Below are 25,916 nucleotides of genomic sequence, written 5' to 3' on the forward strand. Positions count from 1 at the left end.
ATTTTATTCATTTTTTTTTTTCAATTAAGTACAAAGCATATAGGTCTTACGCTTTGCATTTAAGGAAGTAACACCTCTAACAGGAAACAGTTTTTCATCCAGTAGAAGTCAAATATTTTTAGATGCTGTGAAAAAGGGTCCATCTTTTTTACTTCTTCTTTTTTTTTTGCTTCGGTCTAATTTTAAATCAGACTGAACGCTTTCCGTTTTTGTCAGAATGATTTCAATTTGCAAAATGCCGAGAGAGAGAGAGAGAGAGAGAGAAAGAGGAAGAAAGAAAGAGAGAGAGAGAGAGAGAGAGAACTTCAGTGCGTTCCTCCTGGCGGGACGTGTAACTGAGTTCAGCGGGGCCTGTCGATCTCTTTGAAGGAAGAGGTTAGAGTTTGGTGACAAAGATTTTGACTTTGTTGTAACGAAGACACTTTGTCGCCAATTATAAGGAAAACATTTGAGGCCGACCTTTGAGGATACTGCCACTCCTGTACTGTCCAAACGGTCATTACAGCCAAACACTTAAACTCTAGATTCATCAGACTAGAAAACATGTTTTCAAAAACTACGATTTTTGTTATCTGGCTTATTTATTCTTTATTTCTTGCTATTTTTAATGTAATGACTTCTTCAACTCTTCCAGCTTCAGTCTTTTGCCCTTGTATTGAATTCACAACATGTTCATGTCTGGAACAAAAGAACCCGTCTATTTCTTGGAACAGTTCGATCACTGGATACCTCTTGGTTTTTGTGCTCGGATTTAATTGTTTGTACTGATGAAAGTAAAATGTACGCGTATATGAGCCGGGCTTATGGAGGTCCGCAACTCTTTTTCATGTTTTATCTGATTTCCTTCAGATTTTTTTTTGTCCCATGTCACACCAGGAAGCAGCGTTTTAGATGTGCTGCCTTAAACAGATCAGGTGTCGTGAGTTAACCTTTCATTACCTTAAATAGACCTGACATCATCATCTATACTACTCCCAGGTTGCTTAAAGTCACAGCTTTTGTCCACATTTGAAGGAAGCAACACATTCAGTCTCTTTTTAATCCTAAAATAGAAAAAGATTTAACGGTAGACAATGCTGGTATGTGTGTGATTTTCCTACAGTGTAGGTCGATGTCTGGTTTCATATTTTGAAGTGACCCATCCGGTTTGGCCTGGTGAAAAAAATCAGGTTTTCTGAACAACTTCAGCCTCCTGGACTTCGACCTAATAGTCCTGTAGTTACTGTGTTATATTTTAACTTTTTCAACTCACCAACGCCACTAAACTCCATAAACATGACCATTAAACTAAGTGGAACAGTTCATTTGTAAAAAAGAAAAAAAGTAATTGTAAGTTAACTTAAAGCCAAACAAACACAATCAAAACTCACAGAATGATCACACTGGCACAGCACTTCTGTTTTCGCATTTCTCTCAATTTAAGGCGCATTTAGAAAGTGCCAGTAGCAGAACAAGCTAATTTTTTTCCTTTGGAAGGTTCTCCTGGTAAAGCATTTTGTGTCCAATTGTTTCTCTTTTGGAGATGAGAGCAACGAAGTAGAGCCAACTGTGAAAGCACTTTCCTCCGTTTTCTTTCCCGTAGAAAGTACCCCTGGCTCAGTACTTTTGTATTTACTTCTCTTAAGATTCCATTATATCAATAGGTCCCTCTAGTTGTTTTTTTGTTTTTTTTTTCACAAAAATTCGCACAAAATCAACAGATCCCCGCATTTTACTGACATTTTTTCTCAAAATTGGCCAGAAGCTTTGGGTTTAAGAGACTGCTGCCTCGGCTTTACACGATGTGAAGTTACAGTATGTATATGAGCGATAAAGTGATTAACAAAAAGGCACATTTAATATATTAGCACAAATATCATAAAACATTAGCTACAAGTATTTCTAAATTAGCAACACAAAATGTGTAAATTTTGATTGCAGGAAAAAACACAAAAACTATCACAAATCAATCAGTGTGAAAAGATGTTCGATATCATTTCATTTTAAGAAACGCTTGCTGAATGCTAAAACGGCTATTTATTGATAATTTAACAATTTAAATGTATTGGGTTTTATCAATACATTCTGGCTCCATCGGCCATTTAAGAACATTTAGATTTTTGACGAGGCCCAAAATGAAAATGAGTTCGACACCCGGACCTGGAAGGTGCACCTGGCACACTTCCCCTTTCACCCGTCTCTTTTCCTAGACAAACACTTTTAAACAAGCAGGGCAATTTTGTCGAAATCTTCCACACACGTTTCACCTTCTACAGACGGAAACTCCGACATCCACGACTGACTTTATGATTTTAGGAGTCACAACAGATTTAATGGTGTTTTTAGTGTCTGTAAGGACGCGACACACACATTCTCAGAAGAGATTTATGAGATGAGACAGAAGCATGTATAGGAAAGGACAAAACATCGAGTTAAAACATTTAATATTAAAACTCGCAACGCAACAGATTGATGCCAAAAAGCAAAAGTGCGTTTATTTAGGTGGTGAAACAGAGAAAGAACAAAATGGATTTTATGGCTGTTTTCCTGAGACGAGTTGCTAAGCTCATAAATTTATGGGATACTCTGACATGTGACCCACCACTTCTCTACAATTAAAACATAATGCCTCAGTCAGGTCCTCAAACAGCCATTGGTTGTTCACCAGAACTTCGTCACACTGCTTTAATATTAACCAGCCGCAACAAACCAAAACCTTTCTTAGTTGGATATTAAAGAATATTGAAATTACTCTTTTTTTTCTTTTTTGTTTTAGCTGCTTAAACACAAACAATCCAAAAAAAATAAATCCTCCAATTTCTAGAATTGCTTAGACTTTCACAGGTTACAATTCACTTCATTTTTGACAATAAGGCATCCCGGCGTGGCCTCCACATGGCAGTAAAACAAAGGAACAATCTGAATCACCCTCCCTGAAAGCAACAGTCACTGCTGCAGTCAGTAAGGTAGTCAGTGGTTACTGAGAACACGTGGAACCTCCTTCACATTTTGTCCTGTGGAAATCCCGCAGCACCTTCTGCTCTGTGACAGCCCGCGTCCTGCACCGCTGCTGGTCCGCCTCATTTCAGCTTCATCCCAGCGATGAGATGCTCCCTCTAACCAGGCATCAGCCGTGCGGATCCGAGGAGAGCCTCCGTTTGCCCGAGAGTTGCCACAACTCCCACTCCTCTGATCTCAGGTCGCCTGCTTCTCCGGGTGGCTCTTCAGTTTATGGAACTTGACGCTGTCCAGCTTCTCGAACCTCTTGTCACAGAACTCGCAGGTGAAGTTGTAAAGCGCCTCGGGTGTGTGCTTCTTCATGTGCCAGTTCAAGGACGCACGCTGGCGGCACTGGTAGCCGCAGATTTCACATCTTCACACAGGAAGGCGGAGGGGAAAGAAAGACGGGACTTATGATCATGTAGGTGTAATCAGAAAAGTATTCAACTCCTTAATCTTTTCTTTTGAGGTTCTGTCATGCTACTTTAACATTCTCACATGCTACAACTGTAAACTTCCATGTATACACAGAATGTAACAATAGAAACTTTATGCTCAGATAAATGTTCCTGTTCAAACATTTTTGGTCTGGATAAGGTAGGAGAGGCAGATAAAGAAACGGAAAGAATTTCGCAGTAAAAGAAAAAACACAAGCAAACGTCACATCCTGTTTTCTATGCATGTATTCCAAATGTTCACATTTCTATATGTTGTACGAAGAGAATGGAGTTCAGCCGATACGTCAGAAACCGATAGTTTCTACCTCTGCAAAGGTCTTTGCTGTGAAAGGTTCCTGACTGACCTGCATGCGAGGGGTTGACCAGAGTCACCCAGGTGTTGCCAACTTATTGACTTTGTTGCTATATTTAGTCATTATGCAGACAAAAAACAATCTGCATCGGCCAAAATCAGAATCAGTAAGTCAGGCCTTTCAAAGATCAGTGGTCTGCTAGAAAACTGTAATCGCTGGTCGTGTGGCGTTTGAAAGTATTCGGCGGTAACAGCAGGATGTGACATCGGTAACTCACTGGAGCGGCGTTTCTCCTGTGTGTGTCCGCCTGTGGACCTCCAGATGATTCTTCCGCTTGAATGACTTCCCACACGTCTCACAGATGAAATCTCTGACCCCTGCAGACACACACACACACACACACACACCCATAAATACATGTGCTGGTCTTTCAGGAAGCAGTTCATCAGGACGTGTGTCTCTGACATGTCCACAGCCCACCTGAGTGGATGATCATGTGACGGTGCAGGTGGTTGGACAGGTAGAACTTCTTTCCGCAGCCGGGGTGAGGGCAGATCTTGGTCCTTCCTTTCCTGTGAACTAGATTCACGTGATTCTAGACAACAAACGGTTACTTTTAATCTTCCCAGGGAACTCCAGCCAATCGATGAAGAAAGAACAGGTTGTGGCGTTTTACCTGAAAACTGCTGATGGCTACGTAAACTTGACTGCAGCCTTCGTAGGGACAGTGGAACATCTTGAGCATGCCGTCGGCTTCGATGACCGGCCCGCGCCTGTTTCTCTTTGACCTGAAACGGAGAAAAACAACGGCAGGGAATCACCTGGACTGCAGGATCCGCCAACGCCAAGAACGTCAGCAGTCTGACCGCCACGTACCGGCCGAGGCTCTGCTGCAGCTCCCTGCTGCTGCTCAACTCCAGCTTATCAGAGTTCTGCACCAGCTGCGCTTCTCTCAAACCTGCAGAGAATTGGAGGGATTAGAAAATGTTTCACAGAGCCACAGCGTTCAGCTCCCTCTGGGACTTTAGTCGCATTAATCCAGTTTACAGGAACGCCTGGTCCAGGATTTCACCAACTCAACTCTAAAGTTTTTCTAAGACGTTTTTAAAAACCGTTATGACGTTTAAGACCTGCATCGCAACAGAAATGTACAAAAGAGAAAAACGCGTATTTTATGTAGTAGTGCTGTGCTTTTGAACAGAACGGATGTAGAATCGTTTGGGCCGGCAACAGAAGAGAGCCAGAGGTGAAGATGAACGTCAGCCAGCAAATGTTGCTGATGTAAAAACAGCAATTTGTAGGTTACGCCCCTTATTTCTGTCATCGCACCTGGAAGACCTGAAAGCTCACACAGCCATGACCCGACTACTCTGACTTATATGATGTAATAATCACGATGTGAAAGGGGCACGAGATTTCCAAGAGGCTTATTTCCGTCATGTTTCGTGACGGACGGCGGCCGACAGCTCAAACGGAAAATCCACTGTGATTCGTTCAGCCTTCCTGTTAGCTGTCGAAAGTGTTGGTGTCCAACAACCTGGACACTTCAGAAAATAAAATGTTTCTTTTAAAACAGCTTCTCACGTCTGAGGTTTCCGACTACACTTCGTAACACTTCAGATGAGCTAAAGACAGCTAACTGGCTATTCTTTGCTCAGTAATGCCATCCACACTGATGGTTGTTACCATGATAAGATAAGATGCATTTATTGATCAGAAAAAAAAAATCTAAAGGTAGTTTTAAAATCTGAATATTACCAACATATGTTATGGCAAAACTTTGTTTTATTTCAGTCAATCAATTTGACCTATAAAGCACCCTTCGTGTTGGATTCAACTCGCTGGAAACACACAATAAAGGGCATTTCTGAGCTCGGTTTGAATCCTCCAAATGCAATAGATGTGAAGTAGACAGAAACTGGTGGGTACTCCCTTTTCCTCCCCGCTTTGTAAGAGGGCTGGTGGATATTAAAAGCGATGTTCCTTCTTCTCTTCTTCACTCCCGGGTTCTGCCGGGACTCTCACAGGTCATTTCTTTCTCTGCTTGACCCTCGATTGAAATACGAATCAGAATGCGTTCAGTGTCATTCTTGACTCGTTTATCAACTGAAACAATGTCTCACGTCAAAATAAGATTAATTTATTTATTACTTTAACAGAAAAAAAAAACAACAAAACAAACCAAACCCTGGTCTGTTCCTCAACGGGTTTCAGGAGCCCAGATTGCAACAACCATGAAGACATAATTTGCCTCCTGCGTTCTGGATCCACCATAAAAGGCGTACTGCCGCTCTCCGACGGCTCCGGCTGGTTACTAATCTCCAAAGATCCAAAACAAGGATGCTTACTGCTCCCGGAAAAAACAACGGGGGGAAAATTCACACCGATAATGTTTAACCAAAAAATTGCAGAGCGCTGGTTAACGAGAAAGAACCGAAACCATCTGGACATTATTTCCCTGATCAAAACCGTGGAGTTTTTGTGTATGCACTCCAATTAGAAACGGAGGTAACTGATTTACTAGATGTCGGGAGGGAAGTGTTTTGCTGCTGTGCTCCACTGCCCTCCATATGCTGATAAGGACATAATGAGTCCTCAGGCAACAAAATGTAATAATTTAGATAGAACAATGGACTTTCTAAGGTCTTTTTGGGAAAACAGAAACTATTACTTTCTCAAGAAGAATAATCCAGGCTTAAAACTCCCTAATGTTTCCATAAAAAACTGCATCTGGTTTTTCCTTGGAAACATTCACTACCTGTCAGGGAATCTTCCTCTGGCGCGTCTCGGACTTTGAAGTCAGGCGAACACAGCTGGTTGTAGGCGACGCCGCCGATCACAGTGCAGGTGACTTCCTCCATGTTTCCACTGCCCATGTTGAGCTGGACTCCTTCTGACGCCAAGGCCTCATAACTGGGACCAGTGATGATGATCAACTGGGAACGGAAGGAGGAAGACAAATCAAAGATTTACAGGCCTCCTACCAACCTACACATTTCATAATCCCACTATTATAAACTTATTATTACCCTGATCAAAATAATGACAAAGCAGAGTCATCGGTGTTTTGTGTTTATTGCAAAATATAAAATGCTGAAGTTCACTTTGAATTTATGGAGGAATTTTTTTACAGCGGAAAAAGAACAAAAGTCAGAAAGAAAGAAATGAGAGAAACAAAGAAAACATGAAAGAAAAAAGTAAACAAGCAAGAAAGAAAAAGAGGAAGAGAAATAAATAGGACAAAGAAAACAAGAAAGAAACAGTACGAAAGTAATAAAGAGAGAAAAAAAAGGCAAACAAGAAAGGAAAAATAATGTGAACAAGAAGAAAAGCAAGAAAGACGACAATGGAAGCAAACAAAGCAAAAAAAAAGAAAGAAAACGGAAATATAGAAAACAATGAAGACAGAAGGGGAGCAAAGTGAGGAGGGACAAGGCAGGAATGAGAGGAATGAATGACGACGACAAAATTTAAATATAGGACAGACAGAGGGATGTAAAGATGAACGGAATGGAGGAAAGACCAAACGGAAGGAAGGAAATTAAGAACAAAAAATATTTTTAAAAATCCACCTCTAGGCTATTTTAGACCACGAAGCAAACCTGGCATTCAGATGAGTGAGAGCGTTTTTACTAGCCTGGTGGCCCGCCAGGCTTATCAGACACCGGAGGAAACGCTGCATGGTCCTTCAGTAATAAACACTTCTTGACATGAGGTGCAGTCCTACCTGGGAGCCTTCCAACGCCGTCCGCTGGTTGGGAAGTTCGCAGCCGGCTCCCGCCGCCGTCTGAGGCTGGAACAGTTGGGTCCGAACCTGGACCTGCGCAGGCGGCGGGTCGGACATCTCCAGATGAGAACTCAGCGGGACGGATCCATTCAGGCTCCGATTGTTCTCTTTCGTTTCATCGGGTAAAGACGCTTCTGCTGCTGTGCTGTAGTCGTAATCGGGCGCTAAACTCCTCAGCCTCTCCGCCTCTCCTTCTTGTTTTGTACCTTCGTCCACATCCTCCAGCGCTGCTCCCTCCTCTTCCTCAGCAGAGGCAGAGTGTAAAGACGCCGCGTCCCAGGCAGGTTGTCCTGTCAGCGAGAATGAAGCCTCTATCCTTGGCTGCTGCGTTTGGCCTCCATCTTCTTCCGTCTGGTTCGTGGCATCAATAAGCTCATCTAAACAAAATAAAAACAAACATCAATGCATAGAAAGAGAAGTTAGAAGAATCACACTACCTGCATTTCCAATAACCATAAAATTGAGCCAATTTAAAGTACCAAAATAAATTTGCTAAAATGCGTTTAAGTGGGTTTTTCGCCATATGGAAATTGATGTATTTCGCAAAACTGAGATAGAAACACTTCTTTAGCATCACACGAGTGACGTGATCAACAGCCGGATGTTGTTACTGCCGAAACCATCGAAGTCGGAGACAGGAAGTGGTAGTAGGATGACGTTTTGTTTTGGCTCCACCAGAGCTCTCACAGTTCATAAAAAGTGGCGCGTCATTCGGAAGTGTTGAATCAATTTCCCCAAAACAAGAGACGCTCCCAGAGACGGTTGTTAACGCCATGGCTGAAATATGAAAATGTCTCAACTAATAGCTTACATCCGTCACTGGCATATTTTTTTTAAATAAATTATCGCGTGAATAATTATAATTTCATTTCGTATTTAATGAGAATAACGCAATTGCGAAATTGTATATTTTCGACATTAGCAGAATACAGACAAAGACAAACATTTGTAATGGAAACAAAGCTAATGAATTGGTTACAATGCACCTTTACACTTCTTGTGCCCTTCCTTTCTTCTCTGTCTGCCCGCCACGCCTTTAGCCAGCGGGGGCTCCGTTTTGTTGGCGGCCTCTCCGTCGCTGTCGGCGTTCCCTCTCTCTTCACGCTCCGAGTCGCTGACCTCCTTCGGCGGGGAGTAGAGGTACTGCACAAAGGAGTGGTCCGATTCGCAGCGCCACACAGCGGCGGTGGAGAGGTTCGCCTTCGGCTCCAGGGCTCTGAGCTGAGGCTCGTGGGGGCAGGAGGCCGAGTGCTCCCGGTACCAACTCACCAGACTCTGGAGGCTGGAAACGCGCTGCTTCCTACCTGATAGACCGCAGACACAGCAAATATAACCACATTTTTAACACACACACACAAAAATAAAATAAAATAAAAAACAAAAAAAGAAGGAGAAATTTTCTTATCAGGATAAGATGTAATAAGCTTCAATTTTTTCCTAACCCTTTTCAAATTGTACCTGAACTTTTTTGTTGTTGTTTTATTATTATTGACGGTAGGTAGGTTACAATAAGCAATAAATCAATTAATCGCATGATAGATTTGTTTTCCCTGTCAAGGATGAATGATTAATATTTTTTAATGCAATTTTAGCTACAGAGACTTCACAATCTAGTTTAATTATTGTTGTTTTGCTTTTTAATTTGAAAATTTAAAATGTTTTTTTTTTTTAATTCCGGTGCTTCAGAAATGAGCATTTTTATAATCTTTGAGTAGGTATACTACAGACCAAAAGTTTGGACACGCTTTCTCATCGAGTTCAATGAGAAAGCGTGTCCAAACTTTTGGTCTGTACTGTATGAGCTTTGGGTCATGACCGAAAGAACGAGATCATGGATACAAATGGGTTTTCTCCGTAGGGTGTCTGGGCTCTCCCTTAGAGATAGGGTGAGAAGCTCAGTCATCCGGGAGGGACTCAGAGTAGAGCCGCTGCTCCTTCACGTCGAGAGGGGCCAGTTGAGGTGGCTTGGGCATCTGGTCAGGATGCCTCCTGGATGCCTCCCTGGTGAGGTGTTCCGGGCACGTCCCACTGGGAGGAGGAAGACCCAGGACACACTGGAGGGACTATGTCTCTCAGGTGGCCTGGGAACGCCTTGGGATTCCCCAGAAGAGCTGGAAGAAGTGGCTGGGGAGAGGGAAGTCTGGGCCTCCCTTCTGAAGCTGCTCACCCCGCGACCCGACCCCGGATAAGCGGAAGATGGATGGATGGATAGATGTTATTTCTATTGTATAAATTGAACATTGTCTGAAAATTTCTGTTTATCACAATCGTCCAGCAAAATTTCTTATTGTGACAGGTCTAATTAAAACGTGTTTTTATTTTCTTAGTCATTTTTTTTTCTCAGACATTTTATGTTTTTAGAATAAAGATTTAATTTCAAACTTGCATAAATATAAAAGGCAGAGCACAATTAATTTTTTTTTTCATATTTAGAAAGGAAAGCAATGTATTTCTGTCTTTTCACATCAATTTTATGCAACACTTCTAAGTCAAATAAATGTAGGGGTGCATCGATTGCAATTTTCTGGTCGATCAATGATCCACTAAAAGCCTGTTCCACATTTCGACTTGGCAGATACCAATTATTTGGTCTGAAGAGTTGCTAAAATAGCAACAAATTTGCTAAGTTGGCAACAGTGTACACTGGAGAAAAGGAACAGAAAAAAAAAAAAAACTTCCCTAATTTCTCCAACAACCAAACAGCCACACACTCTGAGCCTCTTCCTGTCTCATGGCAGAACAAAAGAGGAAAGTGGCTGATTTCAGACCTTGCAGAAGCGGATAATAAGATCAGTGGAAAAGATAAGTTTTAGATAAAAGTAGCAGGACCAATTTATTCCTGTACTCCTACATAAATTCCAAACAAGTACAGTCTGTGCTCTGAATATGACAAAATAGTGGAAAGTAGGGAGGCACCACAATCCCAAAATAGAAACGTGAAACTAACCTGAAAATATTCCCAGATAAGCAAAGACAACACACACACACACACACCTCCTTTCTGTTTCCCAGTCACCCCTGCTGTGGTCTTCTTTCTGAAACACAACAACCATCACTTTCATATGGGATTTAAATGAACCCTGTTGTATGTGCGCTTCGTGTTCCCCCTCCTACCCGCAGGACTCCTGCCGGTACTTGTCTCCATAAGTGGAGTTGAGCAGAATGAGGTACTCGGCCAGCCCAGCATCACTCAGGCTGGTCCTCCTGCGGAGCTCGCTCCACAGCTTGTGGGACTCTCCGAGGTACACCCTCCTCACGTCGTACTTCTTTCGGGATTCCAGCCGCCTCTGAGCTCGGTCTGAGTCCGTGAGCCTCGGCCGGCCCCTACACCGCCTCGGAACACCTCGATCCCCGGCTTGGTCGGCCTCAGAAGGACAGTCTGCCGGACAGTGCGCCATCTTGGTATTTAACGCCGACAGCTGATCCCGTGATTACCGGAAGTTGCTTTAAACCTCACAGGAAGCACAATATTTTAGTTTATGTTGAGCTTATTATTGTACAGAATCAACGCTAAATATAGATATACACGCAAGAGTTTGCGTGAAAATAAACCCTGAATACCAGAAATATAATTATGTATATGGTGACACTTGCTTGTTTTCTATCCGGACCATTTTCGCTGTAGCACCGGTGTGCCACCTGAAAACAGTCGCGGGAAACTTCGAGTGCGAGGTGAATTCTGTTTGGTTTCTGATGACAGACATCCTAACATTGGTGTTCAGGACCTTGTCGTCACAGACAGGTCAGAACAAGGACCCCAGTGCCGGTCCTCCATCCCCAGCACCCCGCTCCAGCGCCCTGGTAGTGGGAGAGCACCGCCTCAGCCGGTCCGTCCTGCTGCTGGCGGCCGTCACCGCAGCCTCGGAGCTCGGCGTCAGAGTGGCTTTCTTCGCCCAGACTCAGATTCAGAGCCTCCCGGAGTGTCTGCAGAGATGCAGCGCGACCCAGAACCCGGAGGGTCTGAAGGTAAACCAAACTACCCAGAAAACCACGACAACTACGGAGAAAAACGTAGCTGACTGTATCTTAGTCTATTTACACTTTTGTCACGTTACAGCGACAAACCTTTGTGTGTTTTATTGGAATATTTATGTGACACACCAACACAATGTAGTGCTTGGAAGAGATACTGACTTAAAAAAGGTGCGCGAAATAAATTTTAGTGCAATTAATTGCATCCAGAAGTCCCTGTTTAATAAGCAAAACCGGCGTATGTGTGGCATAATCTCACTTTAAAACAGTTCCGTGAAGGCTGCACACAGTAAAAGCGAGCTCTGATGGGCAGATGGTGGCAAACAAAAAAAAAAAAAAAACAAGACTTCAGGCTAATTTAAAAACAGCGACACCTGGAGGACACCTCACCTCATAGCAACCTTCAGGAGCAAATAGAAGCTCAAGAAATTCTGGTTTTAATTTGAGTAAATCTAGATTAAATCAATAAAATACTTAAGAACATGTCGAGCCAACGAGGCAAGCTCATTGAAGCAATCGATGAGGTTTGAAGTAGGAATACACAATCCACTTTTTTTTTACTTTTGATACCGATATCTATTGGGTGATACCGATCCGATGCAGAAAAACAGTGCTCAGTTGACTTAAAACTTTTCTTTAAAAAGGAAAAAGAAAAGAAAAAAACATTGACATATTTCGTACTGAAGTACAAATGTATCTGATAGCTTTGCAAACAGTACAGCACACTACAAATACACCAGCAGCTTTACAAGCTTGGTCAAACATATAAAATCAACACAACTTTAATTTGTTCAGTCAGTGCAATTAGGAGTTGAACAGCCAACGTAAAATAAATAATAAATCATGATGTTGCTCATAATATAAAATATAGAATTAGACTGAATAGATCTACCCTGATGGACTGACCACATTATTATCAATACCTGAGCTAGATTTTTTTTTTTTTCAATATTGGAACAATATAGATATTAACATCAGATTGGTTCATCTTTAGAGTTAATTTGACAAAAATATGGGGAAGAAAACAAGAAACAGAAACCGGTGATGCTCGGTGTGGGATTGCGTATGTTTGCTAACCTAAAAAGTAAGAAACTATTAGCATCTTATTCATTACAGCATGTCAGGATTATCTGAGTTACAGTCTCAGCTACTGTCTGGTGGTTCACTCTTGTAACTTTTTATGATTAATATTATTATTACTGTTTATTTGAAGAAAATCACATTCAGCTATCCCCGGACCCTGGAGGAGCTACTCCAGCAGGTCGCCAGCCTTCACGAGTCCCCCTGCCCGCCCTCCCTCATCATCATCGACCGACTGGACGGCTTCCTGCGAGGCGCCGTCGCCGGCAGCCACCTTGGCTTTCACTCAGGAGACGAGTCTCGCGCCGCTCATCTGGCGGCGCTGCTCTGCGACACGGCTGCCTTTCTCACCGAAGTCCTGGAAAAGAGGGGCTCCAGCTCGGCCCCCTGCCGCTCCATCGCCTCCTTCCTCTCGGACGCGGACAGCAGCGGGCAGGAAAGCCGGGACACCTCAGCCACGGATCCCATTCTGGACGTTCTTGACCGCTACTTCCAAGCTCGCTGCACTCTGGACCAGGACAGAAGCTACGAAGCTGCCGCCGCAGCGGCGCAGGAGGCCTGGCACGTCTACCTGTCTGGAACTAAAATCCCGGATGACCGCGAGGAGGATCCCGCTTTGGCACAGGAGTGGAAACTCTTAGTTTTCCCCGAGGGTTTAATGGAGTTTAAGTTAGTTTGAAAGGCTTTGGTGTCCCGATGTTAAAGCACTTCATTTTAATTTACCACAGCTGGCTGAGAAGTAAACTATTAATGGTATCAAATTAATCAAATTTGTATTTTATACAGCTGATCTATTTTTGTTCACTCCAATGTTTTTGCCTCAAGGCCTTAAGAAATGTGTAATACATCCTCAGCTATAGAAAGATAAGGTATAAAATTGTTTTTTAATTTTATTTTTTATTTGATTTTTCTTATTCTGTATTGAGTTAGATAGAGAAACTTTTTTGTATTTATTTTTTCTTACATATAATATAATCATCCACTTATTTTTAAAGGTGCACCAATCTGCTTTTCCCAGCCAAGACCGATTTCTGGTTTTCTTTAGCGACAGTAACGTCTGACCTACTGATTGGATTTTTAAAAATAAAAACTACTACATGACATAAAAGAGAAGAAAAATATGCACCAGGTTCTTTGATAGAGGTCAAGGCATTTCTTCATAACCTTTTGAGTTTTACTCCTAAAATGTTTAGGAAAGTACACGGTCGATGTGTGCACAAACACATGGAAGAAGGTTTGATGAGTTCGATGAACTAGGAAAAAATTGGTTTTTCAGTGTTTGGCTTGTTGATGAAGGGAAAGGAGATTAAATAGTGGTGCAAAACGATGCGTTTTCAACTAAGTACCATGATGAAATGATCCTTTTCTGTTCTCCAGATGTTCTTGTTTATATCCAAAATAAATTTTATGCTGTGGAAAGATTTCTGTGGATTGTTAAAAGTTTTAATTGTTTTATGTGAAAGACTATGGGCAAGTTTTAGGTTAATTTGGGTTTTTTTTTTTATCAAAATATATTCAGAACTTATTACTAAAGCAAATAATGTATTTATTGTTAAAGCAAACATATCACAAATATGTATTTTTTGTGAAAATAAAAAAAAAGCTTTTAGGCTTACAAGATGTGTCTCAGTTTGAGGAAATACAAATTTGAATGTTCAAGTCAGTCGTGTTTTAAATGTGATTGATTGAAAGGCAAACAGTTGCAGATTTTTTCTGCTTACAAATGGTTGCTTCACGCACACTTTTTACTAAAAAAAAAAAACAATAATGTTAGAAGTTCAGTAATACAATTCAATTTACAATTTCAGCTGCAACAAGTTCATCCTTCACAGCAAGCAAATAAGCTTATTAAAAGGTTCATCAGAACCGGAAAATTCTAGTCTGCCAGGTTCTGCTCTCTAGGGGGCAGTGTTGGCCCAAAGATGTACAACAGAAGAAATTATTAAGTACCGTTGCCTAAATATAATTATCTTAAAGCAATGCTGCATAGCCTACAGTAACAAGAATTTCACTGAATATACTTTAAAAGTTCTGTTTTGATAAATGATTAAAAAAATAAAATTTTTATCTGAAACAACAATGCAATTATTTAAGAATTTCATATTTCACACAAATATTCTAGATTTTAGATTTAGAAATGACCCGGCAGTGAGCATTATTAATATTATGTAGTTTTGGTATAGTGGGTAAATCAGCATGATGGTAAATGAACTGAACTTCTACAGCATTTTCCCAATCATACTCACAACTCAAAGTGCTTTACACTGCAGCCACATTAATTCATTTGGGCTCACAAACACATTTTTACACCGACGCCAGATTGGCAAGCAACTCATCAACTTGCCCCCTGCCTGCACATCACATCAGCATATGACAGGAGGAAGTTGGAATCAAACCTACAACCTTCTGATGGAACAAAATGAAGGGAAAATGTACAAAAGCATACAAAATTCAAGTCGTGATGTAGGTCTACCACAATTAAATTTAAACAATCATTCATTTTTATGTTGCCTTACTAATGTCAAAACATGCCAAGTTAATTCTGGACGTGTATAATTCATGAATATTTCGACCACCTTTAAATGTAGCACCAACTTTTCAAGAAGGTTTGGATGTTGACGACAATGTTGTTCCTTTGTCTGAACATGAAAAGGTAAAAAAATAGTTGATCTCAGTTTGTGTTCTGTGCTAATAACGAAATGTTAGCATGTTAACACATTGGATAAACACTGTATGTAAGGTAAATCATAATCTAACAAACTTTAGCATTGTCAGCGGCGTAAGCATATTAGCTAGTTAACATTGTTAGCTAAGAGGAACTGCTGCTAGCACTTAATGCAATCTTTTGAATTCCTAATAAAATGCAAGTGTATAAAACAGAGATTTATAAAAGTATACAGATACAGACTCTCATAACCACTTTAAGGCCCAAAAATCATTTAAACAACTAGAAAAAGACTTAGGGGCCAAAGAATGATGCCTGCACAGTTGTACAGATTTGAGTTAGGCTTCTATAGACAGAATAAAACTGAGGTAATAATAGCTTAATTATGCTTTTCTTAATAAATTTGTTCATAATAAAATACTTCCAGAGCTAAAGCAGTCTTTCTTTTCACCATGCCTGAGGTGTTGTAGCAATCCTGTCACTGAAGGATAAACAAAAACACAATTATTTCAAATAAAAAAACACTGGAAACACTTTTTCCAATCTAATCTGGAAGGTTTGGTGGATAGTGTTGAGTGTTAATATTTGCTATGAATCACAGTTGATTTTGCTTGTGGAAGTATCATGTCCTTTACAGAATATCCAAAGTGTCATTCTCTTTGAGTCTGTTAGCTCGTTCCACGAATATTTTCCTAACAGTTGATGAGAGGCCATCATTAGCCTGCGGTGAATGTCCATATGCTGTTCTCCAGCCCTGCAATTCAAGTTGGTATCCTCTCAGCCATCATCATGGACAGGGTACTGCCTTACCAGGAAAGGTCTTCTATGAGGGGAAATCTCATTTTTGTAGTCATTGGCATAGATAACCACTTTGCCAATGTCGTCAGCTCTACTCATTGGGCTGTAATCCATGGAGACCCCAGAGTCTGCAACTGCCATGTAGGTGTATCCAGGATCTTTGGCTATCCAGACATTGTTTGGATACTCAAAGCTGGATTGAGATGAAAGGTTCCCAGAACCAGAGCTTTGCTGCACAGAGCCCAGGTCAGAGTGAGACTCACTCTTTAGTGGCTTTCTGGAAGCAAAAAGCACCCCCAGGGGTAAGGCTTCATCGAGAGTGTCCTCTGTGTGCTCTTCTTCAGTGCGTTTGTTGCCGCTGAGGGTGATGTAGGTGTCTTGAGATTCCAGTAGAGAACACTGGGACCTGGGGACGGGGTGTTGTTGGAACTCCCTCAGACGATCCAACAGCCAGTGGTCGTGAAGTGGGGTCCTCCATCCGTTTGTTTGAAGGGCATCAACCCTGTCCACTGAATCTCCGTCAAGAAGACCTTTGCTCAAAACCCTGTCCTCATTTCTGACAATGGTCAAAGCTTTTGTGGCCTTTGGTGGAAGAGGTGGGGAGGACAGTGGAGGACAAAGGTTGAGTTCAGAGAGTACTTCCAATGGAGAAGGGCATTCTTCAGAGAGGATGAAAGGGGAAGTCACCCATAAGCTTCCACTGGTCTGTCCTAACCACTCCTATGCAAAACAACAGCAAAATTAGAGACCACGGTCATGGTAAGCACAATGCCAAATGCCTAAAAAGGTAGCAGAACTCTGAGAATTTTAGTTTTGTTCTTACCTTGAAGTCCCCACCATAAACTGTGAAAAGATCTTGGAACTTGCTGTCAGGAATTGGAATAGCTGGCCAAAGTTTCTTGATAAGGAACCTAAAAAAAGGAGCAAAGATTTAATGCTGTGCTATCTAATGTCTCACCTGAAAGTTGTATAGATTTTTAAAAGCAAGCAACATAATTTTATGGCTACAAAATAAGCCACATGATTGTGTTTTCCTAGTGCACTGACCTGTGATGGGACAGAAGCATGCTGAGACAAAGCAGAACAAGGATGAAGGAGACGATCAAGGTCAGGGACACGATAAGTGGGTCAAGTTCTGTAGGGTACAAAGCAAGGTCAGGTTAATTTGTGGGCGACGATGGTGGGAGTTCATCCTGCAGCTGGTGGGTTGTCAGTTCATACTCCCACACCCTCTGTCTGTCGTTCTGTTGTTGGACAAGCCACTTCACCAGCCTTGCCTGTTGGTGATGGTCAGAGGACCTGGTGGTGCCCCATAGAAGTTGTGGCTACAATGTAACTCACCATCATCACCTTGTGAATGACTGACTGTAGTGTGAAGCACTTTGGGTTTCTCTGGACTTGATCAAGGATTATACAAGTGCACATCATTTACCATTTAGATCAATGTATCCCAGTTTTTTGTCATGTCCAAAGTACTTACAAGCCACAAGATGACAAGTATGAAAACAAAAATGATTGCGATTCCTCCTTGTTTCCCTGCCCATCAATAAACTAAGAATACAATATTTTAATTAGAACAATAACATAGTCAGATTGTTGTATGGAAGTTATTTTTAAATAATCTTCGGTACAAAACAGAAGAGTTCTGCACATTTTTGGTGTCTTAATTGAAAGATTTCCAATTTGGAAACTTTTGGCAGACATCATTTTGGCTCTTTTAAAAAACAAGAACCTCATTGGGGTTATTTTTCATGAAAACGCTTCATATAGCCAAGTTCAATAAATGAATCTGGGTTCACCCAAGACAATTACAACTGTAAGATATTAACAAAACGTCTCCAAAATGGTAGTTTAAAAAAAATAAAAATCCATCCAGGGGCCATAGTGGCCCCCAGAATGCACTTTGGATAACTTTTGGAAGCTGTAAAAATGTGAAACTGCATACAGAATGATCCTTTTTAGGATATTCCTACTTTGAAGGCGTACAATACGTATTCCATTATAAACACAACGTGTGTAGGTCATTCACCTGCAGGCAAAGTCTCTATGAACACAGGGTCACTCCAGGGGCTCCAGAACCCGCCATAGGAGATGCCATCCATGTTGACCCGGACCTGAACCCTGTACTTTACACCGGCCCCCAGGCCCCTCAGGATCATCTCGGAGCAGGCTTTTATCACCTCCACCTGCAGCAAACACAATTCTCTTCTTCAGTACGGAGCTCAAGACACGCAGTGACAATTCTAAAACGTTTTGACTGCTGGTGGGGTCACTAAATAGCCGTCATACCTGCCCAATGTGACTGTCTGCTGGAGCGTAGAGAACCTCGTAGATTATGCTGTCGACCAAGTACTTCAGAGACGGCCCCACCCAGCTCACGTTCAGCTGGCCCTGACGGCCTGTGCTGCTCACTGTCACGTTCCTAGGAGGGTCGAGCAGAACTGCCAGAAACAAAAATAATAATAATTCAATGATTTATAAAAAAAGAAAAAGTAAAACTGTTTTAATCCGACAATTTTTCACTGTTTTATTGCACACAGAGTGGCTTTGCAATCGCATTCACATCCCCTAGGAATCTTAAGAGAGTGCTGTGCATTTCTAGGCCCAACTAGTCGACACTTTGCCGCAGTTCCATCTGCATGGACGGTTCTAGACGGGCGTCAGCAGGGGTCAGCGCCTCAAATGATAATGCCAGATCGATTTCTGATAGTAATGTGGCCCAGAAACTGTAGATAATCGTTCCGTTGGAGCAATTCTATTTTTTTTTTAACCTTCACAGTTTTACTTCCAACAGTGAATTCAAAATTAAGCTTTCGGTTTTAGCAGAGATAGGATCACATGTTCCATCTGCTAGTCAGGGGGCTGCAACCTGCAGCTCCAGATCTGCACGTGGCTCTGTGGTCTGTGGCTCACTTAATATGTAAAAAATAAAAAATAAAAAATTGAATATCCCTGTTTTGTTTTTTTTTTTTCATTTTTTCCTTTTGTTTTGTTCCCCTTATGAAACAAACACTGCCTCCCCTCCTCCCTCCCTATGTACATTTGGTCTACATCGGCCACCTGCAACTCTCTGTTGTGTCTCCTTGCAACAGCTTTGCAGGACAGTAGATTTAGACGTTTGAGCATCATTCTTTACACAGATCAGCCAGATTTCATGGAGAGTTCAACACTTTTCAGGTTTTGCAACAGACTCTGTTGGATTTGCAGTGAGTCTGAGTTCAGACCGGGTCATGTGATCTAGCTCCATTAGCAGCTCTAGCTGTATGATTAGAGCTGCTCTCTTGCTGAAAAGGAGAACTTTTGTCACAAACGCAACTCAAACTTTGTAGATTCTAATTAGCTGAACGCTTTTTTGTTGCTTTTAGAAAAAACAATTGTACATCCTTCGCCTTCCAGTTTTTCCTAGGGGACAATAATCCCAATAAAAAATATTTAAAAATGCGGCGTCTCCCTCACACAGTTGCTGGATGAAAAGGCTGCGGTTGTGGATCTGGATCCCCTCCCGATAAACTCGGATGTCCAGTTGGTTGAACATCTGGACCCGGTCCAAGCGGCACACGAAGAGCCGCTTCCCACCTGCTGACCGCAGGACCTGCAGCGCGCACGTGCTGCCGTTCTCATATCTAATGGGAACAGAAAAAGTGACGAGAGGCCAGAAATCAGACGCTGGATGCTAGTGGGCTGTCAGTAGCTGTATTTATATGCTTTTTAATTTTCTATCGGAAGCGGACTTACTGGTAGGCATATCTGAAGAAGTACTGATCCGCAGAGCCGGCCCGCTCCTCGTCTTCCTCCCAGAAACACACAAAGTTCTTCATGGTCTCCGCAAAGCATTTCGGGTTCTTTGGTTCCTCCTTTAGAAGAATGGAAGCTGCACAGACAGGAAAATAAAACAAGCGTTCTGAATAACTTCTGTTCATATTTAGCAGCTCTGCCAGAAAATAACAACTACATAAAAGCTAAACCCACCTTTTCGTTTGAAATCCTGAACGTCTCCAGCCGCCGCGGCGGCGCAGAGCGTCAGGTAAAGTGCCAGCAGCCGGACGAGTCGCTCACATGTCATCCTTTAGTCTGAAAGACTCGGGACTCTCTGCCGTCCAATATGCATCCCTGGATGCAACTGTCAGTAACAGGCTTTTTTTCTTCTTTCTACTTCTTCTTCAGATATGACTGCGATGGCGCAACGCGGCTGCGCGCCTGCTGGTCAGCGATAAGACGCGGCGCCGAGCTGTTTACGCTCTACAGTCGGAGGGGACAGAAGGTGGAGCGAAAAACAAACCGTAAAAAAGCAGTTTTATTCTTTTTTTTTTTTTTTTTTTTTTTTTGTAGGCGGGAGGCGGGATGTCATTGATGTTTACGAGTCTGTGGCTGAGATCCGAACTGCGCGTCTAAGTGCACCGAACGGATGGATGGGTATAAAACTACCACTAATCCTTGGTGTTTATTTTAGAATTTTATTTTGTTTTATTTGACATGCAATGTGATAATGAAATAAAACAAAATCTATTTTTGTAAGACATGTAAAGAGGGATTTCACTAAAATTAAGGCATGTGATTTTTATTTAAAATAAAAACCAGATCTTAGCTCAATTTTTTCCTATTTTGTTGCTTTAGAACATATTTCTAGTCTGTTCACATAATCAACCACACCACACGGATCACTCTTTGTTGTGAAACAAAGGGTGATCTGTGCAGTTAGCCTTTTTTTTGTTGTTGTAGTTAGCCCTTTTTCTCCCCTTTGATAAAAACCGATAGATGTCTGCAAATGGACGTAAAAACTGTCATTTTCCACAAAATGTTACCTTTTGTTTCAAGAAAATGCATATTTGTGAGTTTAGAAGAACCCAAATTCAGGCCGAAATGCGACGATAATAAAAATGATAAATAAATAAACACCACGCGGTTTGCAGCTGTTATTGCACCGAACTGAGTAATGACTGGATCGATACAGACACCAATAATTTTTATTAAGATATTATTTGAAAACAATTTTCCTCTGACTTCACAATTACCTTTGTGTCAAATCTGCCACATAAAAACCAAATTAGATAGATAGATAGATAGATAGATAGATAGATAGATAGATAGATAGATAGATAGATAGATAGATAGATAGATAGATAGATAGATAGATAGATAGATAGATAGATAGATAGATAGATAGATAGATAGATAGATAGATAGATAGATAGATAGATAGATAGATAGATAGATAGATAGATAGATAGATAGATAGATAGATAGATAGATAGATAGATAGGTAGGTAGGTAGCACTCTGACTGACCCTCGGTAGCTTCATGAAGGGGAAACCGCAGCGCTCTCAGTCCCAGATGAGGAACTCTGAAACGGTTTCTTATCTCCTCTCTGCACCCGCATGTTTTCATCGTTTGCGCAGCATTATCAGAGCTGCAGAGAACCGTGTTTCAGCACTCGTGATAAGTGGTTTCGATGTGTGTGTGTGTGTGTGTGTGTGTGTGTGTGTGTGTGTGTGTGTGTGTGTGTGTGTATGTGTGTGTGCGTGTGTGTGTGTGTGTGTGGGTGTGTGTGTGTGTGTGTGTGTGTGCGTGAGTGAGTGTGTGTGTGTGTGTGTGTGTGTGAGGGAGAGAGTTTGGGGGGATAGGTGGAGGCGTAGCAGCAGCCCATCCCCATCCTATGCAATTCAGGGCATCTTTACATCACCTGATGTGAACAAAAAGTTGAAGTTGTATTCGAGACAACATCTTAATGCTCAAATCCACCTTTTACATGAACTTTAGGTTGAAGTTTAAGAGAAGTTCTTTGTGGGAATTGTTTCAGAATGACTCGAGTCCTCGGCTGTGGCCTAGTTGTTTCCGTGCTGACAGGAAGAGGAAACCTGAGTTACTGTGGTTTTCTCTGCTGTTTCAGATAAAAATATGAAAACCGGGACTTCATGTTATGGACAGAGAGCTAAAATCTGCGGTCATAAATCACATTCGGTTTGCCGCCGCCTTTGGTTTAACCGGGCTGCTGCTCATGTTTCAGGACGGATTTCTAGAAAACAGGGTAGAAATCCGTTTTCTGGCCCGTTTTCTAACCATGATCACCATAAAGATGATCATTACCATCTTCATTGCCATTACTGAAGATGGTAATGATCTAGATTTCCATGTATGTTGTGCGAAAGTATTTTCTCGCTTTAGTGATTTTTTTTTTTTTTTACCGTTTATGGTTTCCTTTTGGTCAAATATTTCAGACCAAATAAATTAGTAAGTTAAAAAAATAGGTTTCAAAATAAGATTTCATTTAGCGGAAAACATATCCACTGGATGAGAAATGAATTCCAAATCACATGTGAATAAGCTTTTTCACGCGATAAACCATAAAAAAAAAAACATAATGGCGACGACAGACGAAAACAGCATTATTCATAATACATAAAGCCACTGGCGCATATCCGCCTGTACTTTGAAGCGGCGTGCGGAATTTAACTGTAGTTGGCGATTTAAGTTTGCCAAACAAATGTACTCATTATTTTAAATGAAGCGCCATTCTCAGTGTTTGGATTCAACATGTTCGTATAACACGCAACTTTTCATAAACCATGCAGATGAATGTCCGAAAGAAACAAATGATCATCCTCCTTCTCTTCGTTATGGAAGCCCATTTCCGCCATGAAAAAAAAGACCAACAGGAAGTCATAATTTCAACGTTCAAAGTCATAATTTCGATTTTTCCAAAAAAACAGACATGCTGTCTTGTGTCAGATTTACACAGTATTCCATTTGATCTGTCTAACCAGGAAAACAGATTTTTCTTCTATTAATGGATTATAAACAAATTGAGGAGTATTTCAGATGTGGTTTAACCAATGATGAAATTCTTGCTTTGCTGGCTGAGGTTCATGGGGTTATTCTTAGCAAGAGGACACTAGAAAGGATTCTTAATAAGAAGAAACTTTGGCGCCGAAAGAACAAAACTGATGTGAGTGTAGTGGCAGCTTTCATTCGTCAGCAACTTGAAACCTCTGGACAATGTCACGGATATCGATGGATGCGCCAAAAATGCTGGATGAATGGTATTGTTACAGACAGGGAAACAGTTCAAGTCCTTTTACGCTTACTAGATGGTGAAGGAGTAGACCTAAGGTCAAGAAATCGACTGAGGAGACGGATTTACTATAGTCGTGGTCCAAACTATGTTTGGCATATGGACGGCTACGATAAGCTCAAACCATTTGGAATTGGGATCAATGGTTGCATTGACGGTTTTTCCAGAAGGCTAATATGGCTTGAGGCATACAAAACAAATAACGATCCGAGAGTCATTGCTGGATACTTCATGGATGCAGTGATTAAAGCTGAGGGTTGTCCTGAAAGACTTAGAGTGGATTTAGGGACAGAAAATGTTAATGCAGCTGACATGCAAAGATATTTGCATCTTACAGAAGATCAACCTCAAAGTGATAATGTAATATTTGGTCCAAGCACTGGAAATCAGCGGATTGAAAGATGGTGGTTGACCCTGCGAAGTGAATGTATCCAGTTCTGGATGGACCTCTTTGACAAACTGAAAGCAGATGGACACTTCTCGGATAACTCCTTGGACAAAGCCTTGATCCAGTTCTGTTTTCTCCACATAATACAGGTGAGCTTGATTTGAGCTGCTCTGTCTTCTCACCTATTGAAAATATTTATGATTGCCATAAAGTGGTTATGATGTGCAAAGATTTATTTTCTGAGTATGATAGTAAATTAATAGCATATCTTAAATATTGCACAGATTGCATGTTTGGGTAGTTGCTTGATTTAAACTTCCCTGTTTTTGGATAAATAACAGTCGTGCTAGATTTACACTTCCGTTTTACTTTTGAATGTTTATTTCAAAGCTATGAGTTTAGTCTGGTTTTTTGTTTTCTTCTAGAAAGAACTAAATGAAGTTGTTTCAGCTTGGAACCACCACAGGATACATCCAACACACAATTCACAAAGTCCTCATGGGCGACCATTCATGATGTACACAGTACCTGAAGTGTATGGAACCAGAGACTATCTACACAGCATTGATCTGAACAGGGTTGAAGCCTGCTAGGAAAACTGTGTTTTCAAAAACTTTCCATGCGATGAAGATGTCTTCAGTATCTGTGTGGACCTGATTTCAGAGCATAACCTGAATGTCACAGATGATGTGTTTGCAACAACTGATCTATACAGCTGATTACCAGAGATTTGGAGCTGCATTGATAAATGTAAAAACATTTTGTTGCGTTGACAGTTTGCTACCTCGTCCCTAATTTGGACTTCAGTAGATATTTGATGACATTCTGAGAGTGGCAGCATTTGCTTCAACACATTGTTGCACCAGTATAAAGATGGGTCAAAGCCATTCACAAGCTCTGTAACTAAGCAAAAAGAGACACTAAAATAAGATAAATCATGCTGAGCTGATAAAATAAGTCTGACATTAGAAAAACATATTGATGCATTGGACAGATGATTTTTGGTTTTGATATTTTCCCTTTATTATCAATATCATTGCATTGCAGTTTGAACATTATGCTGATTACTAAACAGGAAATAAAGGAATTGAGAACTGCTGTAGAAACCTCATTATTTTTCAGGTGTGCAACACAATGCTGATTTAAAGCTTCCCCCACCCCAAATAAATCACACATATAAACTGGAAAAAGCGCTTTATTGAACTTCAAAATTAAAGTCTCTATTTAGCTATTAGAGAAGCCTTTGAGTGTTTTAAAATAATTATTTAAGATAATGACAATGCTTCAAGGTGTAAAAAAAAAGAAAGAAAAAAGTGTTCTTTTTCAGTTGTTTTCTGGTTAAATCTGATATTGAGCTATTGCAATGGCACCAATCTGTTATTGAAAATATTTAAGGTTATGTTTACTTAAAACAAAAATATAAATAAAATGCTGAGTAAACAAAAGAACATTTTTGAGGAACAAGGGTAAATGAAACACTTTACTCCATTTCTTCCAGAACTGCATTCAAACAGAGTAGCAACATGTTCATCCACTGAACATTTAAATTATGTGACTGATATAAGAAACAAAACATCAGAAATTATTCAGAAATTATTTATGCAACTAAGAGCTGCTTGTTTACAAGCGCGGCGGCCATATTGCATTTTTAATTGTGGAACAAACCAACTTTTGCAGCCTCAAGTAAAATTAAAAGTAAAAAAAAATTCTAGTAACAATATAAAATATTTAAATGTGATAAACCCAAAATATTGAGAAAATACATTTTACTGCCAACTCAAATTTATGCTTTAAACTTCAACTTTGGAGTACTTTAACAGAAAACCCCCCCAAAAACACTAGTAGTGGAGGGCCTACTGTGACATTGCAGGTCTTATAAATACTCCAGAGAAAAATAAATTGCAAAAAGTAGAAACTCTGTGGAGTTAAGATGAGCTAAAACATCTTGTTAAGATAATGCTAAACTTTGAAAGTTTAAAACAAAAAGATTTGGTAACACTTTATTTGAAGGGGTTTGCGTAAGACTGACATGACACTGTCATAAACATGACATAATATCTGTCATGAACATGAAGTCGAATGTTTATGACAGTTGTCATGAAGTGTCATTCGGTAAATAACGACACTTTTAATGCAAAGTTGCTCTAAAAGTTGCATTGAAAGTCCATCAAAGGTGCCAACTTTGCATTAAATTATCATAATTCACAAAATCATGCAAAGTTGGCACTTTTACTGGACTTTTAATGCAACTTTTAGAGCAACTTTGCATTAAAAGTGTCATTATTTACCAAATGACACTTCATGACAACTGTCATAAACATTCATAAAGACTCCTTCATGTTCATGACAGATATTGTCATGTTTATGACAGTGTCATCATGTCATCTTATGCACACCCCTTCAAATAAGGTGTTACCAAAGATTCCT

General features: G+C 40.8%; 4 protein-coding genes across 6 annotated transcripts; 2 read left to right on the forward strand and 2 right to left on the reverse strand.

The window, feature by feature from the left end:
* Window positions 1-2,447: 2,447 nt before the first annotated feature.
* znf653 (zinc finger protein 653) lies at window positions 2,448-11,191 on the reverse strand. Of its 2 annotated transcripts, none has more exons than XM_044099320.1 (10): window positions 10,632-11,188; window positions 10,512-10,552; window positions 8,504-8,821; window positions 7,458-7,894; window positions 6,489-6,666; window positions 4,607-4,688; window positions 4,407-4,518; window positions 4,211-4,325; window positions 4,008-4,107; window positions 2,448-3,352 (listed from the first exon to the last, which is right to left on the reverse strand). In XM_044099320.1, the coding sequence occupies exons 1-10, from the start codon at window positions 10,913-10,915 to the stop codon at window positions 3,175-3,177; spliced, it is 1,845 nt and encodes a 614-aa protein (XP_043955255.1). In that variant the 5' UTR covers window positions 10,916-11,188; the 3' UTR covers window positions 2,448-3,174. The 2 variants fall into 2 exon arrangements, 1 of the variants encoding a protein (XP_043955255.1); XR_006369017.1 differs by having other exon boundaries at window positions 3,312-3,352; window positions 4,211-4,309; window positions 10,632-11,191.
* On the forward strand, window positions 10,856-13,990 carry swsap1 (SWIM-type zinc finger 7 associated protein 1). The gene is made up of 3 exons (XM_044099326.1): window positions 10,856-10,919; window positions 11,143-11,483; window positions 12,703-13,990. Exons 2-3 carry the CDS (start codon window positions 11,211-11,213, stop codon window positions 13,246-13,248), a joined length of 819 nt encoding a protein of 272 aa, XP_043955261.1. The 5' UTR covers window positions 10,856-10,919; window positions 11,143-11,210; the 3' UTR covers window positions 13,249-13,990.
* Window positions 13,537-21,447, reverse strand: epor (erythropoietin receptor). Of its 2 annotated transcripts, XM_044099321.1 has the most exons (9): window positions 21,318-21,447; window positions 20,002-20,271; window positions 19,768-19,903; window positions 19,489-19,655; window positions 18,322-18,473; window positions 18,062-18,218; window positions 17,080-17,167; window positions 16,856-16,943; window positions 13,537-16,752 (listed from the first exon to the last, which is right to left on the reverse strand). In XM_044099321.1, the coding sequence occupies exons 2-9, from the start codon at window positions 20,093-20,095 to the stop codon at window positions 16,012-16,014; spliced, it is 1,623 nt and encodes a 540-aa protein (XP_043955256.1). In that variant the 5' UTR covers window positions 20,096-20,271; window positions 21,318-21,447; the 3' UTR covers window positions 13,537-16,011. The 2 variants fall into 2 exon arrangements, with proteins under 2 accessions (XP_043955256.1, XP_043955257.1); XM_044099322.1 differs by lacking the exons at window positions 20,002-20,271; window positions 21,318-21,447 and having other exon boundaries at window positions 19,491-19,655; window positions 19,768-19,905.
* Window positions 21,448-22,241: 794 nt separating this feature from the next.
* Window positions 22,242-25,453, forward strand: LOC122821417. The gene is made up of 2 exons (XM_044099323.1): window positions 22,242-23,638; window positions 23,915-25,453. Exons 1-2 carry the CDS (start codon window positions 22,817-22,819, stop codon window positions 24,080-24,082), a joined length of 990 nt encoding a protein of 329 aa, XP_043955258.1. The 5' UTR covers window positions 22,242-22,816; the 3' UTR covers window positions 24,083-25,453.
* The last annotated feature ends 463 nt before the right edge of the window (window positions 25,454-25,916 follow it).

The sequence above is a fragment of the Gambusia affinis genome, linkage group LG19, assembly GCF_019740435.1.
Source record: "Gambusia affinis linkage group LG19, SWU_Gaff_1.0, whole genome shotgun sequence".
In the NCBI taxonomy this organism is placed as follows: domain Eukaryota; kingdom Metazoa; phylum Chordata; class Actinopteri; order Cyprinodontiformes; family Poeciliidae; genus Gambusia; species Gambusia affinis.